This window comes from Protomyctophum bolini (assembly GCF_963924005.1).
Source record: "Protomyctophum bolini genome assembly, chromosome: 15".
Classification (NCBI taxonomy): Eukaryota; Metazoa; Chordata; class Actinopteri; order Myctophiformes; family Myctophidae; genus Protomyctophum; species Protomyctophum bolini.
Genome location: NC_137876.1, coordinates 24,157,746 through 24,170,993, shown reverse-complemented (window position 1 = coordinate 24,170,993; position 13,248 = coordinate 24,157,746). Strand labels below are relative to the sequence as shown.

General features: G+C 45.4%; 1 protein-coding gene across 1 annotated transcript in view; it reads left to right on the top strand.

The window, feature by feature from the left end:
• Window positions 1-13,248, top strand: part of crybg1a (crystallin beta-gamma domain containing 1a) — a 68,281-nt gene that overhangs the window by 34,490 nt on the left and 20,543 nt on the right. The window contains exons 4-5 of the mRNA XM_080784287.1: window positions 10-1,154; window positions 5,542-12,410. Coding sequence (XP_080640413.1) covers window positions 10-1,154; window positions 5,542-12,410 — 8,014 coding nt within the window. The remainder of the gene's footprint in view (window positions 1-9; window positions 1,155-5,541; window positions 12,411-13,248) is intronic.

Below are 13,248 nucleotides of genomic sequence, written 5' to 3'. Positions count from 1 at the left end.
TCCCCTCAGACCACAAAGTATCGACGGCATCAGCACAGAGCTCAAGGAAGCAAGCCATGAGACGATCAAAACAACAGAGGCAGACGCAAGCGGTCACGTGGCTTTAGCTGTGGAACTTTTACTGAAGACAGACGTGGAGGCGTCTGACCTTGATGACACCACCTCCTCAAGCTCGAACATGCCCGCTCACAAACCAAAGCCACAAGCTGGCGGACCGGGGTCGAGAGGTCAGAGGATGGTCCAACCCACGGCTCCTACGCAGCGGGTTAAAGCGGAGAGTGGCTCAGCCACGGCAGGGAGTGCAAAGAGCCTCTCTGTGACTGGAATCAGGGCCAAAATTTTCCCGGCAAAAGGGAAGGGATCTGAAGACGGCGCAAAAGCGGTCACTTCCGGCGATGCTTCACCCCGGCGGGAACCTAACGACGCGTCGCCTTCTTCAAAAGACCAGGCTGTTGCAGCAACCGTCGTCGGACCTTCAGGCATCACCGGCCCGCGGTCTAGAATCCCTAAGATGTCGACGTCGGATGCCGAAGTGAAGTCCCAAGTGACTGCAGATAAATCGCCGGTGGCCGACGTCTCGGGGACAGTGGTCGGCTCCAAAGCTCTGAAGCAAATCAAACCCAAAGAGGTGTCATTGAAACGGACAGCTTCTCCGGTCAAAGTCGTCAAGAAGCCTAGTTTTGAGGAGGGCCAGGGGGGGAAAGCAGCGACGAGGGAAATCTCCCCCACCAAAGTGTCATCAAGGGCGGTGTTGAAGACCACCATGGGGAAAACGGCTGAGGATAATGGCTCCGTGAAGCTCATTAATGGACTGGGGAAAAGCCACGGGGACAAAAGTGTTAGTACTAATCTGAATGACAAAGACAACCATGAGGTCAAAAAACAGGGTCATTTAGAGAGCAATGTGTCCTTGATACCAAAGAGCCGGTTACCCAGGACATCGGCTGACCACTCTTCGTCTCCTACCAGCAAGGACAGTGTAAAAACTCAACACAGTGGCACAGACAGTAAAAGCAACAAAGTCAGTGTGGCAGAAGCCAGCCCTGCCAGTATGCCATCAGTGACGACCAGCACAGAACAGCCGGAAATCGCCAGTTCTGGGGAGAGGCCTACGAATGAAATTGCACCTTCTGACCACGAAAGCCCAGATAAAGGTAAAGAGAGCATAATTATCCTTTAATCATGTGTTGTATTGGTCTTGAAAAGGGGGTCTTTTTATCTGCCTGTCTTTGTGTCTGTCCAGAGCTGGACCGATAAACGAGGCTCACTAGGCTAACAACAATTTATTCACATAATATTCTATACTTTTTGAAATATTTAAAAGTGCTATAAGTGATTTTGTTTTGTACAAATATGTGTACAAAATGTATTAATCATTGCCCTGTCTCTCCAGCTCTTTTTAGTAAATGAAAAATACACCATCATGTGGGTCACCAATGTCATCCAATAGGGAGAGAGAGCCCATTTATCAGCTTCAATTTTATAATGTTTCCGTTCCAATTTTATCTGCTCATTGTTTTTCACTTCCGATTTCACTTATTTTATCTTGTTTCCAGTATGGGTTCTCCTTCCTGATTGGATGAGATTGGTATCCTGTCCTGAAAATGTATTTTTTCGTTCGCTAAAGAGCTAAAGAGACGGGGACACCCTTGTGTTACTATTAACACTCTATAGAGTGTCGCAGTCCCGCCCCCTACCAGGGCCCAGGAAATGATTCCCCGTTCATTTTCCTCATAGACTTTTCAAAAAGTATTTATTTAAAGACCTTTTTAAGCCTCGTACAAAGCCAACTCGAGTTGTGACAAATCATGACAACAAACACAGAACACAGAATTAGAAAGAAGGAAAAAAACGGCAGGTTACAACACTTTTTGTGTTGTTTTTCTTCTTTGCAATTATTTGTTTAATTGGTCCAAAATATTGTGTTTATTGTCATGATTTGTCACGACTTGAGTTGGCTTTGTCCACGGGACTGCGACGCTCTATAGCAATGATTAATATGGGAATATAAAGCTAGTTGACACTTCCATCACTTACACTTATTAGCATTTACAGCACCGAAATGGTGCTGTAAATGCGGTTGAATTGGGCTGAAACTGTGCTTAATATGGAATTATATGTCATAGAAATGTCATAGACCAGTGGTTTTCAACCAATGGTCCGGGGACCACCACAGGTCCTTGAGGTGGTTCCAGTTGGTCCCCAGCTAAATTATGTAGAGTAACCAAATGGACCCTTATTAGATATTTAACTCTTGGTAGGAGAGATAACAGGCAAATGTTGATCGAAAATAACAATTATTCTACATTCTCTAATTGTGTAGACTTCTTGTAAATTAAGTAATACAGATGTTTAACAGAAATTCAACTCTTGAGAACATTAAATGAAACCAAATGGAGCCATAAGGGTCCATTTGGTTTCATTTCATAAAATCAACAAACAAACAACGAATATTCTCTCAGGCTGAATCTCATCAAATGGTGGTCCGTGGCTCAAATGCAGAATAAAGAATGGTCCTTGATATGAACCACTGTCATAGACCAGGGGTTTTCAACCCGTGGGTCGCGACCCCTCAGGGGGTCGCCAAATTATTTTGGGGGGTCCCCAAATTATAATTTTACTTTTATTTTATTTTATTGTTTGCAACTGAATGGCCGGGAAATGGAAAATTAAGAGTTTTCATGATTATATCTGGTTTCAGTATTCGTTGTCTCCACCAGGCCGAAGGCATGGGGAGAGAGTATGTTTTGCACTCCGTCCGTGTTAACCTGGTCGGTGCCAAATTTTGCACGCAGACATGAACCTCTGCCCCAAATTTTCCAGAACGGCCTGTTATAGCGCCACCAGGAGGCTGACTTTTGTAAAACGAATGTTTTGATATTGCAACTCCAGATTCTGTCCAAACATTCCGCAAATTTTTACACTCTATAGTCATGTGTTCAAGACGGATCTGTCCGATATTTCATATTTCATCCTAATTGGCTAACATTGGCTTTCAAAGTTCGCAGGATTGGCCCGTTTTGAACAAAAAGCCTCAAATCATGAACGCAGCGTGCAATTTACGTGAAATCTTTCACTGACTTTCCTACTAGGCTGAGGAATACATCCCACCCTTTTCACATTGGCCTGTTGTAGCGCCACCGACAGGTGGATTTTTGCAAAACACATTTTTGGAACAAAATGCCTCAAATCAATAATTGCCATTCAAGGCGTAAGAAGAAATGACACCCTTTTCACATTGGCCTATTATAGCACCACCAGGAGGCCACAACCTGACCTGCCCTGGTGGAGTCCTGTGCCTCGAGGGGCACTTTATCTAGTTTATGATATATTTTCTCTATTATTAAGGTTATTTTTGCATGCAGTCAGTTTGTATTGGTGGTGGGGAGGGGGGGCGGGGCGCGAGACACGGCCAAAGCATTTCCGGGGGTCCCCAGCCAAAAGCGTTGAGAACCCCCTAGACCAGTGGTTCCCAAAGTGGGGTCCGGGGACCCCCAGGGGTACCTGAGGGAGTTCCAGGGGGGACCCATCTATTTTGTTCATGTTCATAAAGTGTTTAAAGCAGTGGTTCCCAAACTTTTTCATGTCAAGGACCCCCAAATTGACACTACTTAGCCTGTGGACCCCCATTTGAAAAGATATGCCAGGGACCCCCATAAGAGAAGACGTACACATTTAGACGTCTACATTTAGACGTCTACATTTAGACGTACACATTTAGACGTCTACATTTAGACGTCTACATTTAGACGTCTGTATACATTTAGAAGTCTACATTTAGACGTCTACATTTAGACGTCTACATTTAAACGTATACATTTAGACGTATACATTTAGACGTATACATTTAGACAGTGTCCCCCCGAGTGCCTCCCCAGTGTCCCCCCGAGTGCCTCCCCAATGCCTCCCCAGTGTGCCCCCCGAGTGCCTTCCCAGTGCCTCCCCAGTGTGCCCCTGAGTGCCTCCCCAGTGTCTCCCCAGTGCCTCCTCAGTGCCTGCCCAGTGTCCCCCAGTGTCCCCCCAGTGTCTCCAATAGCAATACAAGAGCAATAATACAAATTAATCTTAATGTATTAATCTTATTAATTAATGAATCAAATTAATTAATTAATCAAAATTGCGGCCTGTGCCCAGCACCATGCCAAAGCTTTTTCCTGCAGGAAACACTGCTTGTGGTTGTAAATATATTGTTATCCGTGTTGCGAGGATGAGGGGGTACCTGGAAAAATATCTACCCCAAAAGGGGTACCTGGTCCAAAAAGGTTTGGGAACACCTGCCGTAGACGACTGGCGTCATAGACTGGCCACGAAGTGGAGCCATGCTGCTATTGGCTGCTCACTAGGAGCATATCGTTGCTGACGGCCGGACACCTTGTATCTCCAAAATACTAGTTACTTCTCAGGAAATGGTGAAAAGGTACCCGTGTTCAAATGGATCCAATGTCGTTTTCATTTGGTCACAAGCTCTTTTTAATATGTTTCAATATTCATAAAACCAACAGACGCACGTATAACCACTTTCACTTCAAATCGAAAACGGCATAAAAAGCAGATACACCTACATGCTTGTATTTTTGCTATCTTTTGCACGACACTGGAATGCATTAATGTGATAACGATACAAGGTTTGTTCCTGACAGCAACGATATGGCCGCAGTGCACTGCTAACTAGATGAGCCAACAGGCACCCCCCCCCCCCTTCGTTTTGTTTCATGTTTCACGCAGGTGTGTGTTACACAAAGCTTAACTGGGAGTTAAATGGAAACAGACACTTGAGTCGGCCCTCACTTTATTGTCATCAGAGCAGCTCGTTTGGTTATATCCCATTGTAGAGTTTCCATTCTGTCATCTTTATCTTTGGGAGTTGGTTGATTTTGTCGTTATTCAATAGAAAAGTATAAAGCTAGTGTAGTTCATTCATTGTGTTAGGGTTAGCTGTGATTCATTGCAGTGATTTGTAAATTGTAACATTGAAATCGTTTTCATTTCAATGTAAGCATTGCATTGATAAGCATTAGGCTCAGACACAGACCCATTTTACATATATTTCGTAATCTTTGGGACCCCAGTCTATCCTCCTTGTTAGTTTAACCCATTCAGGAAAAAAAAAGTCTTCTAAATAATGACAATTTTCGGAAAGATTTGAGGCACATTTTAACGATTTTTCAAAAATAGCAGACCTACAAGTTCATAGCGCGCCACTCGGTGGCGCGCTATGAGCTTGTAGATCGGCTATTTTTCAATACCTAAATTATAACATAATGTATGTAACCACCAAAAGGGGTTCCCGCTCAAAATGGATTAAGTTTGAGAGTGTGCAATTTGGTTGAATCTCCACACTGTGAGAGTTACAATCCCATAAAGGTCCATTTGGTTACTAATGTAAATATCAATCGTTTATACGTTTACGTATAGCCGGGGATCCCCCCTCAAGCACCCCTGGGGGACCCCACGTTGAGAACCAGTGCATATATTGAACGCCATGTTAATCTGAAATCATTTTGGTTGTTGTATTGAATTGTGTCCCTCTGTTGCCAACAGGAAATAAGGTGCTGCCCAAACAGCTCTCCAGAAGAAGCAGCAGCCACGATGAGACGGACACATCCGCCTGTCTCTCTCCACCGCCCGCCAGAGCAGAGCAGCCCGCCTCACTGAGGTTCAAGAAGCAGCGGGACGCCCCGTACACCACCAATAAACACACCTCAAAGGTTGCCGCGAAGGATCCAGGTGACTGCTCGTCTCCAGTGAGCAAACTTCCCATGCGACGTCAGCCCAGCCCTGCTAAGGGGAATCCCAGAAAAGAGTCCAGTGCGAGGAATTACACGATAACACTGACGACAAAGCAGGAATCTCTGCTTGAGGAGGCTGATCATGTCTCCAATGTAGTGACAACTAGTGACACAGCAGCATTGGTGCCTGACGAAGAAGACCCAGTGGATAAGACGGAATCTAACTTCATGCAGTACTTAGTACTCGTAGATAGTTCCTTGGTGGAAGAAACGCAAATAAAATCCATGAAGTCTGGGTGCAGCGATGTCGAGACAAACGCAACGTCACTTACAGACACAAACGGTTTAGTGAAGGACATCACCAGTCCTGCAACTGAAGAAATAAATACAGTAAATAAAGCCATGCCAGATTTACAGCAGGAGCGAAGTAGCTTAATCCTGGCAACAAGCTTTATTGAGCCATGCCCGGTAGACCTGGTCATAACACATTCCACTGAGGAGGTAATGCATACAGCAAGTAAACCTGACAGCCACTGTGCTGTCAATATCCTATCTAATCAGCAAAGCATCGCTCCCAATTATGAGTCCCTCACAGCAACAACTGAGCTCACATCAAATATAGACTTGTACTCTTTTAAAAAGGTTGATCTACAGAGGAGAGCAGAGGAAGAGATTCACAGGAAACCAGCAATGGATGTGCAGACAGAGGCTGCGATTGTTCTTAAATGTGCTGAGAATGGTGAGAATCAGACTGACAAAGAGCCTCTTTCACGCCAACAGGATTTGGCAGGAGACTCTCAAACGCTAGAGAAAGACACAAAACGAGACCAAAGGCTGGACGAGACATCAGTAGAAAACAGTGATCCCACCACAAGCACCATGCAGGACCTCGGGGCCATGAGTGCTACAGATGGAGAGAGGAAAGGGCTTATAAAACCGCAGAAACATTGTGATCCACCAGACACCAAATGCCCACAGACTGAGTCAGAACAAGAACCAGTGAAAGTGCACACCGAAGCTTCGGATGAGGAGAGGATAGAGACAGAACCAGACAAAATCTGTGTCGTTGTCACAGACAATTCAGTTGCTAAGATTGATACAAAACATCAATGCAAGGGAGTAATCAAAGAAAGTGCAGAGGATCCACAGATGAAGGAACAGAAGACGGACACTACACGGAAGCCAAAACCAACCATTACAACAGATGAAGAACTGAATGGCAAAGACACAAAACAGGACAACAACGCCGTGTTAATAGAGAGCAACGTTGTACGATTGGACTCAACACAAGAACCAACAGCCATAATCATTGAAGCTCAGAAGGGGGAGGGCACCAAAGAGGAGGCTAAGACACACAAGTCGATACAGAACACAGAACAACCAAAAGAGAGACTCGAAACAACCACTCCAAATGTGACGACGAACAAAACAGTCACTGAGACTACGGTCACTACAATTAACACCACCAAAAAAGATGCAGAGCGTGAAAGTAACAAGGAAAACACAGAGGCTCAGCAGGTGATGATGAAGATGTCAAATACAGAAAGTGAACAGGAACGAAAAGCACCTTCCACTAATGATGAGGAGGTAAAAGACAAAGGTGCAAAACAGAAAGATGCATCTGATTCGAAATACAAAGTGGATGCAACCGAGGCCAAGTGCCAAAAGGGTGAGTCTGAAGAAGACCCAGAGAAAATGCACAGAGCAACTTCAGAGGAGGAGAAGATCAAGACTGAACCTGCAGAAAAAACTGTCGTCTTAGTAAATTCAATTACTATGATTGATAGAGAACAGGACAACAACGCTGTGTTAATGGAGAGCAACGTTGTACGATTGGACTCAACACAAGAACCAACAGCCATAATCACTGAAGATCAGAAGGGGGAGAGCATCAAAGAGGAGGCTAAGACACACAAGTCATCAACAAAGTGTTTGGTGAATGAGACATCAATGGAGAAAACACAGTGGCAACTTATTAGCACACAGGATCTCCAGCCCAAACTTATGACAGATCAAGGTGAGAAGGTGACAAAAAAGATTGAAAAAGCAAGTGTTCTCTCTGAGAGTACAGTGACTACAATTAAAACCACAGAAGATGATGCAGAGAGGGAATATAACAAGAAAACCACAGACGTTCAACTTATTGAGCCCAATCCCATGAAAGTTCAAGGTGAGAATGTGACAAAGTCAGAGAAACACACTGATCCATCATTAGAGGCCAAAGACTCGATGCAGAACACAGAGCAACCACAAGAGAGACTCGACACAACCACTCCAAAGGTGACGACGAACAAAACAGACACTGAGACTACGGTCACTACAATTAACACCACCAAAAAAGATGCAGAGAGTGAAAGTAACAAGGAAAACACAGAGGCTCAGCAGGTGATGATGTCAAATACAGACACTGAACAGGAACAAAAAGCACCTTCCACTAATGATGAGGAGGTAAAAGACAAAGGTGCAAAACAGAAAGATTCATCTGATTCAAAATACAAAGTGGATGCAACCGAGGCCAAGTGCCAAAAGGGTGAGTCTGAAGAAGACCCAGAGAAAATGCACAGAGCAACTTCAGAGGAGGAGAGGAAAGAGACAGAACCTGCAGAAAAAGCTGTTGTCTCAGAAACTTCAATTACTATGATTGGTAGAAAACAGGAATGCACAGAAGCCATGAAAGAAAGTACAGACGGTTCTGGGGGGAGTATGGTTGCAAAGCTGAAACTTAAAGGAATTGATGGAAGGGCACCACCAGGAGTGGATCCACAGACGGAGGAACAGAAGACGGACACTAGACAGAAGCCAAAACCAATATTTAAAGAGGAGGACATTAATGGCAGCGGCACAAAACAGGAGAACAATGCAGTGTTAATAGAGAGCAAGTTTGACCAATTGGACTCAACACAAGAACCAACAGCCATAATCACTGACGCTCAGAAGGGGAAGGGCACCGAAGAGGAGGCAAAGTGTTTGGTGAATGACGCATCAATGGAGAAAATAGAGTGTCAACTTATCATCAAACAGGACCTCGAACCCAAACGTATGACGGATCAAGATGAAAACGTGAGTACAGTGACTACAATTAAAACCACAGAAGATGATGCAGAGAGGGAATATAACAAGAAAGCGACAGATGATCAACTTATTACCAAACAGGATCTTGAGCCCAATCCCACGAAAGTTCAAGGCGAGAAGGTGACAAAGTCAGAGAAACACACTGATCCATCATTAGAGGCCAAAGGCTCAATGCAGAATACAGAGCAACCACAAGAGAGACTCGACACAACCACTCCAAAGGTGACGACGAACAAAACAGACACTGAGACTACGGTCACTACAATTAACAAAAACAACACTCAGGCTCAGCAGGTGATGATGTCAAAGACAGACACTGAACAGGAACAAAAAGCACCTTCCAGTAATGATGAGGAGGTAAAAGACAAAGGTGCAAAACAGAAAGATTCATCTGACGATGCAGAGAGGGAATATAACAATAAAAAACATATTATCAAACAGGATCTTGAGTCCAATTCCACGAAAGTTCAAGGCGAGAAGGTGACAAAGTCAGAGAAACACACTGATCCATCATTAGAGGCCAAAGGCTCAATGCAGAATACAGAGCAACCACAAGAGATACTCGGCACAATTACTCCAAAGGTGACAAGGAATGAAACGGGCAGAGCCGAAAAATCAATGAAAACCACAGAAGATGCAGAGAGTGAATTTAACATGAAAAAGATGGAGGATCAGCAGATGAGGTCAAAGACAGATTCTGAAGGGGAACCAAATGCACCTTCCACAAATGATGGGGAGTTAAAGGACAACGATGCAAAGCAGAAAAATGCATCTGATGTAACTAGGTCAACCAAAGACTCAATGCACAGCACAGAACAACCAAAAGAGAGACTCGACACAACCGATCCAATGGTGACGACGGGAAAAACAAACACTGAGACTACGGCCACTACAATTAACACCACCAAAAAAGATGCAGAGAGTGAAAGTAACAAAAACAACACAGAGGTTCAGCAGGTGATGATGTCAAAGACAGACACTGAACAGGAACAAAAAGTATCTTCCACTAATGATGAGGAGGTAAAAGACAAAGGTGCAAAACAGAAAGATTCATCTGATTCGAAATTCAAAGTGGATGCAACCGAGGCCAAGTGCCAAAAGGGTGAATCAGAACAAGAACCAGAAAGAATCCACAGAGCAGAGGAGAAGATCAAGACTGAACCTGCAGAAAATTCAATTACTATGATTGATGCAAAACAGGAATGTATGGAAGCCATCAAGGAAAGTACAGATGATCCACAGACAGAGGAACAGAAGACGGACACTAGACAGGAGCCAAAACCAATATTAAAAAAGGAGGAAATTAATGGCAGCGGCACAAAACGGGACAACAACGCAGTGTTAACAGAGAGCAAGTTTGACCAATTGGACTCAACACAAGAACCAACAGCCATAATCACTGACGCTCAGAAGGGGAAGGCGAAAAGGTCATCAACAAAGTGTTTGGTGAATGACGCATCATTGGAGAAAACGGAGTCTCAACTTATCATCAAAAAGGACCTCGAACCCAAACATAATATGACAGATCGAGGTGAAAAGGTGACAGAAAAAATAGACAATTCAAGTGTTGTCTCTGAAAGTGCAGTGACTACAATTAAAACCACTGAAGATGATGCAGAGAGGGAATATAACAAGAGAAAGACAGAGGATCAGCAGCGGATACAGCCAAAAGCCGTTTTCAAGGACAAAGTTGCAAAACAACAAAATGCATCCGATGTAGTTTCAAAATACAAAACGGACCCAATGCAAAATGCAAACGCCAAGAACACTGGAGCTCACAAGGAGGATAGCGCTAACGACGAGGCTCTAGCACACAGTTTAGCGACACATTGTTTGGTGGATGAGACATCAATACAGAAAACAGAGTCTCAACTTATTTCCAAACGGGATCTGGAGCCCAAACTCATGACCGGTCAGCTTGAGAAGGTGACAACGTCAGAGAAACACACCGATACACCAACGGGGACCAAAGACTCCATGCAGAGCACCGAGCAACCACAAGAGACACTCGGCACAGCTGCTCCAAAGGTGGCAGGTAGAAAACCAGACTGTGTTGTCACTGAGAGCACAGTCACTACAAGTATTAATACCACTGAAGAACATGCAGTGTGTGAATATAACAAGATAAAAATGGAGGATCAGCAGAATATGTCAAAGACAGACACTAAAGGGGGACAAAAAGCAGTTTCCGCCAATGATGACGAGTTAAAGGACAAGGGTGCAAAACAGAAAAATGCATCTGATGTATTTTCAAAATACAAAACGGACGCAGCGCAAAAACCAAAAGCCTTGAACACTGGAGCTCAGACAGTGGAGAGAACCAAAGAGGAGGCCATTGTTCAGCAAAGCGGCCCCAAAGAGGCACAGACATTGACAGTCACCACATGCCAAGACAAAAACAGGCTGGTCTTTAACCAGCCGCCGAAGCCTGCAAGGACAACTCCTAATACCCTGACATCTCCATCTCCACCCCCAAATATTAAGCCTGCAAGGACAACTCCTAATACCCTGACATCTCCATCTCCACCCCCAAATATTAAGCTAGAGCAGAAGTCTCCGTCCAGCTGGCTAGACATGGAACAACGTCCAAGGCGCGATCAGAAGAAGGAGGGCAAAAGAAGACCAAATGTCACGACGAGTGTGGATGAAAGTCTAGAGGCAGATGACAATGGCGATTTCATCAGGAGCATCAAAGAGCGCGGCATGCCTTTCTGCCAACCTCCAAAGAAGCACATTCACAAGAAGGCCCCGTCTCCGCCTTTTGCCATGCCTGCCATCAAGGAGGACCATTTTGAGAAGGCGTTCGACCTAGCGGAATTCAATTTTGGTTTAAGGAAACGGAACAAAGGTGGGAGACCCACTTCGCCCGGGATGATGATAAAGCAACAGGCCGCCGACAGGGAAGGAATAGGCATCGTCAAACGCATAGAGGAAAGTATCCTTTTCAAATCCATCTCCTCTCCAACCAAAGACAAAACGCAGTTTTTTGACGAGGTGAAGGGAAACAACTTGGTCGGACACGAGGCAGCAGGAAAGGAAAAGGAGCAGAAACACGTAGAGGAGCCTGCTAAGCCCAAGTCGCGATTAGAACGAATGTCCATCCTGTCCAGCCTGATGAGCTCCCCCAGGTCCTCCAGGAAGTCCAAGGAGGAAACTCCCCCCGGCTCAAAAAGCACACCTCCACCCAGCCAGGGACGGGACCTCCCCTCCCCCGAGAACCAGGGAATAGTTCTCTCACCTCTGACTGGCATGGTGACAGGTGAGGCGGGAACAGGAGGCAGTGGCCTGGGCCCGCATGTGGGTGTGGGAAAAGCCACAGCAGCAGCTGGTGACACAGCAGTGAGTCCCTCCCCTGCTGCGGCTCCTCCTCTACCCTCCTTCTCAGAGATAAAGCTGCCCGATCATTTAGAGAAGTACCTCAAGAAGGACAACGGTTCCACTCAGACCTCTCGCAGTCAAGGGAAGACAAAGGGAAGTGCAGCGATGGACGCCGACCTGAATACAGCACCTCCTAAAGTTGAAGGGATAAAGGGCTCCGCAGGACTTCCCCCGCTCAAAAGCTCTGTCCAGACGGCCTCTCAAAAGGCACGATACATCTCTAAAACGAAGGTAAGGATTTTTATTCCCTTTTCTTGTTTATTTGTTTTATGTTGTTGCAGAATCTAGTGACATTTTGCAGACAGACCCCTGTGTGGCTATATTCAAGAGAAAAGGGTTTAGAAGTGAGAGCAAGCACATTGTGCTCACCTGTCAGCACTGGCCTCTTATTCATTCACTGCAGTGCTCACAAAAGAATGATTCATGCATAGAACAGAATGAGGTTGGACCCACAAGGCACTGGGCAAACAACAGTCACAGTCGTCCTGTTCAAAGTGCTGATATATCCTCTCGTCATCTCCATGGAGATGTGCTTAATATTATTTTCTGCCGTTGTTGCCACATTCATAAGATCGGAACTAACTTGATGCATGCAGGGGCAGGTAAGGTAAGTCTATGCTATACTGTAGTTGCCAACATAATCTCACACGTCACACCCTGTGTGTCGGCAGCACTCATGAACAGATGCAGCCATCCACATGCCAATATTTAACACCTATGCGTGACAGACAACAGACAAGGGTTTGAGTTCAAAGTTGTTTAATTCCAAGTAGCCACATACAGTGCATACCCCCCCCCCTCACTCCAAGCAAAACCAAAAACCTAACGCGCGCGCGCGCACACACACACACACACACACACACACACACACACACACACACAGTTGTCACACATACAGTACCTCCACAGAGTAACCCCCCCTACCTGGCTAATGGAGGTGGCTCAGCAGCTGGTGTGGCTCCTTGGTGCGGGGGAGACGTGCTGTGCTGCTTCCCCACCCCACAGGTGGTCACCAGCTGTTGCCTGGGTGTCTGGGTGTCTGGACATTGGGGAGAGTAGACCTTAATCA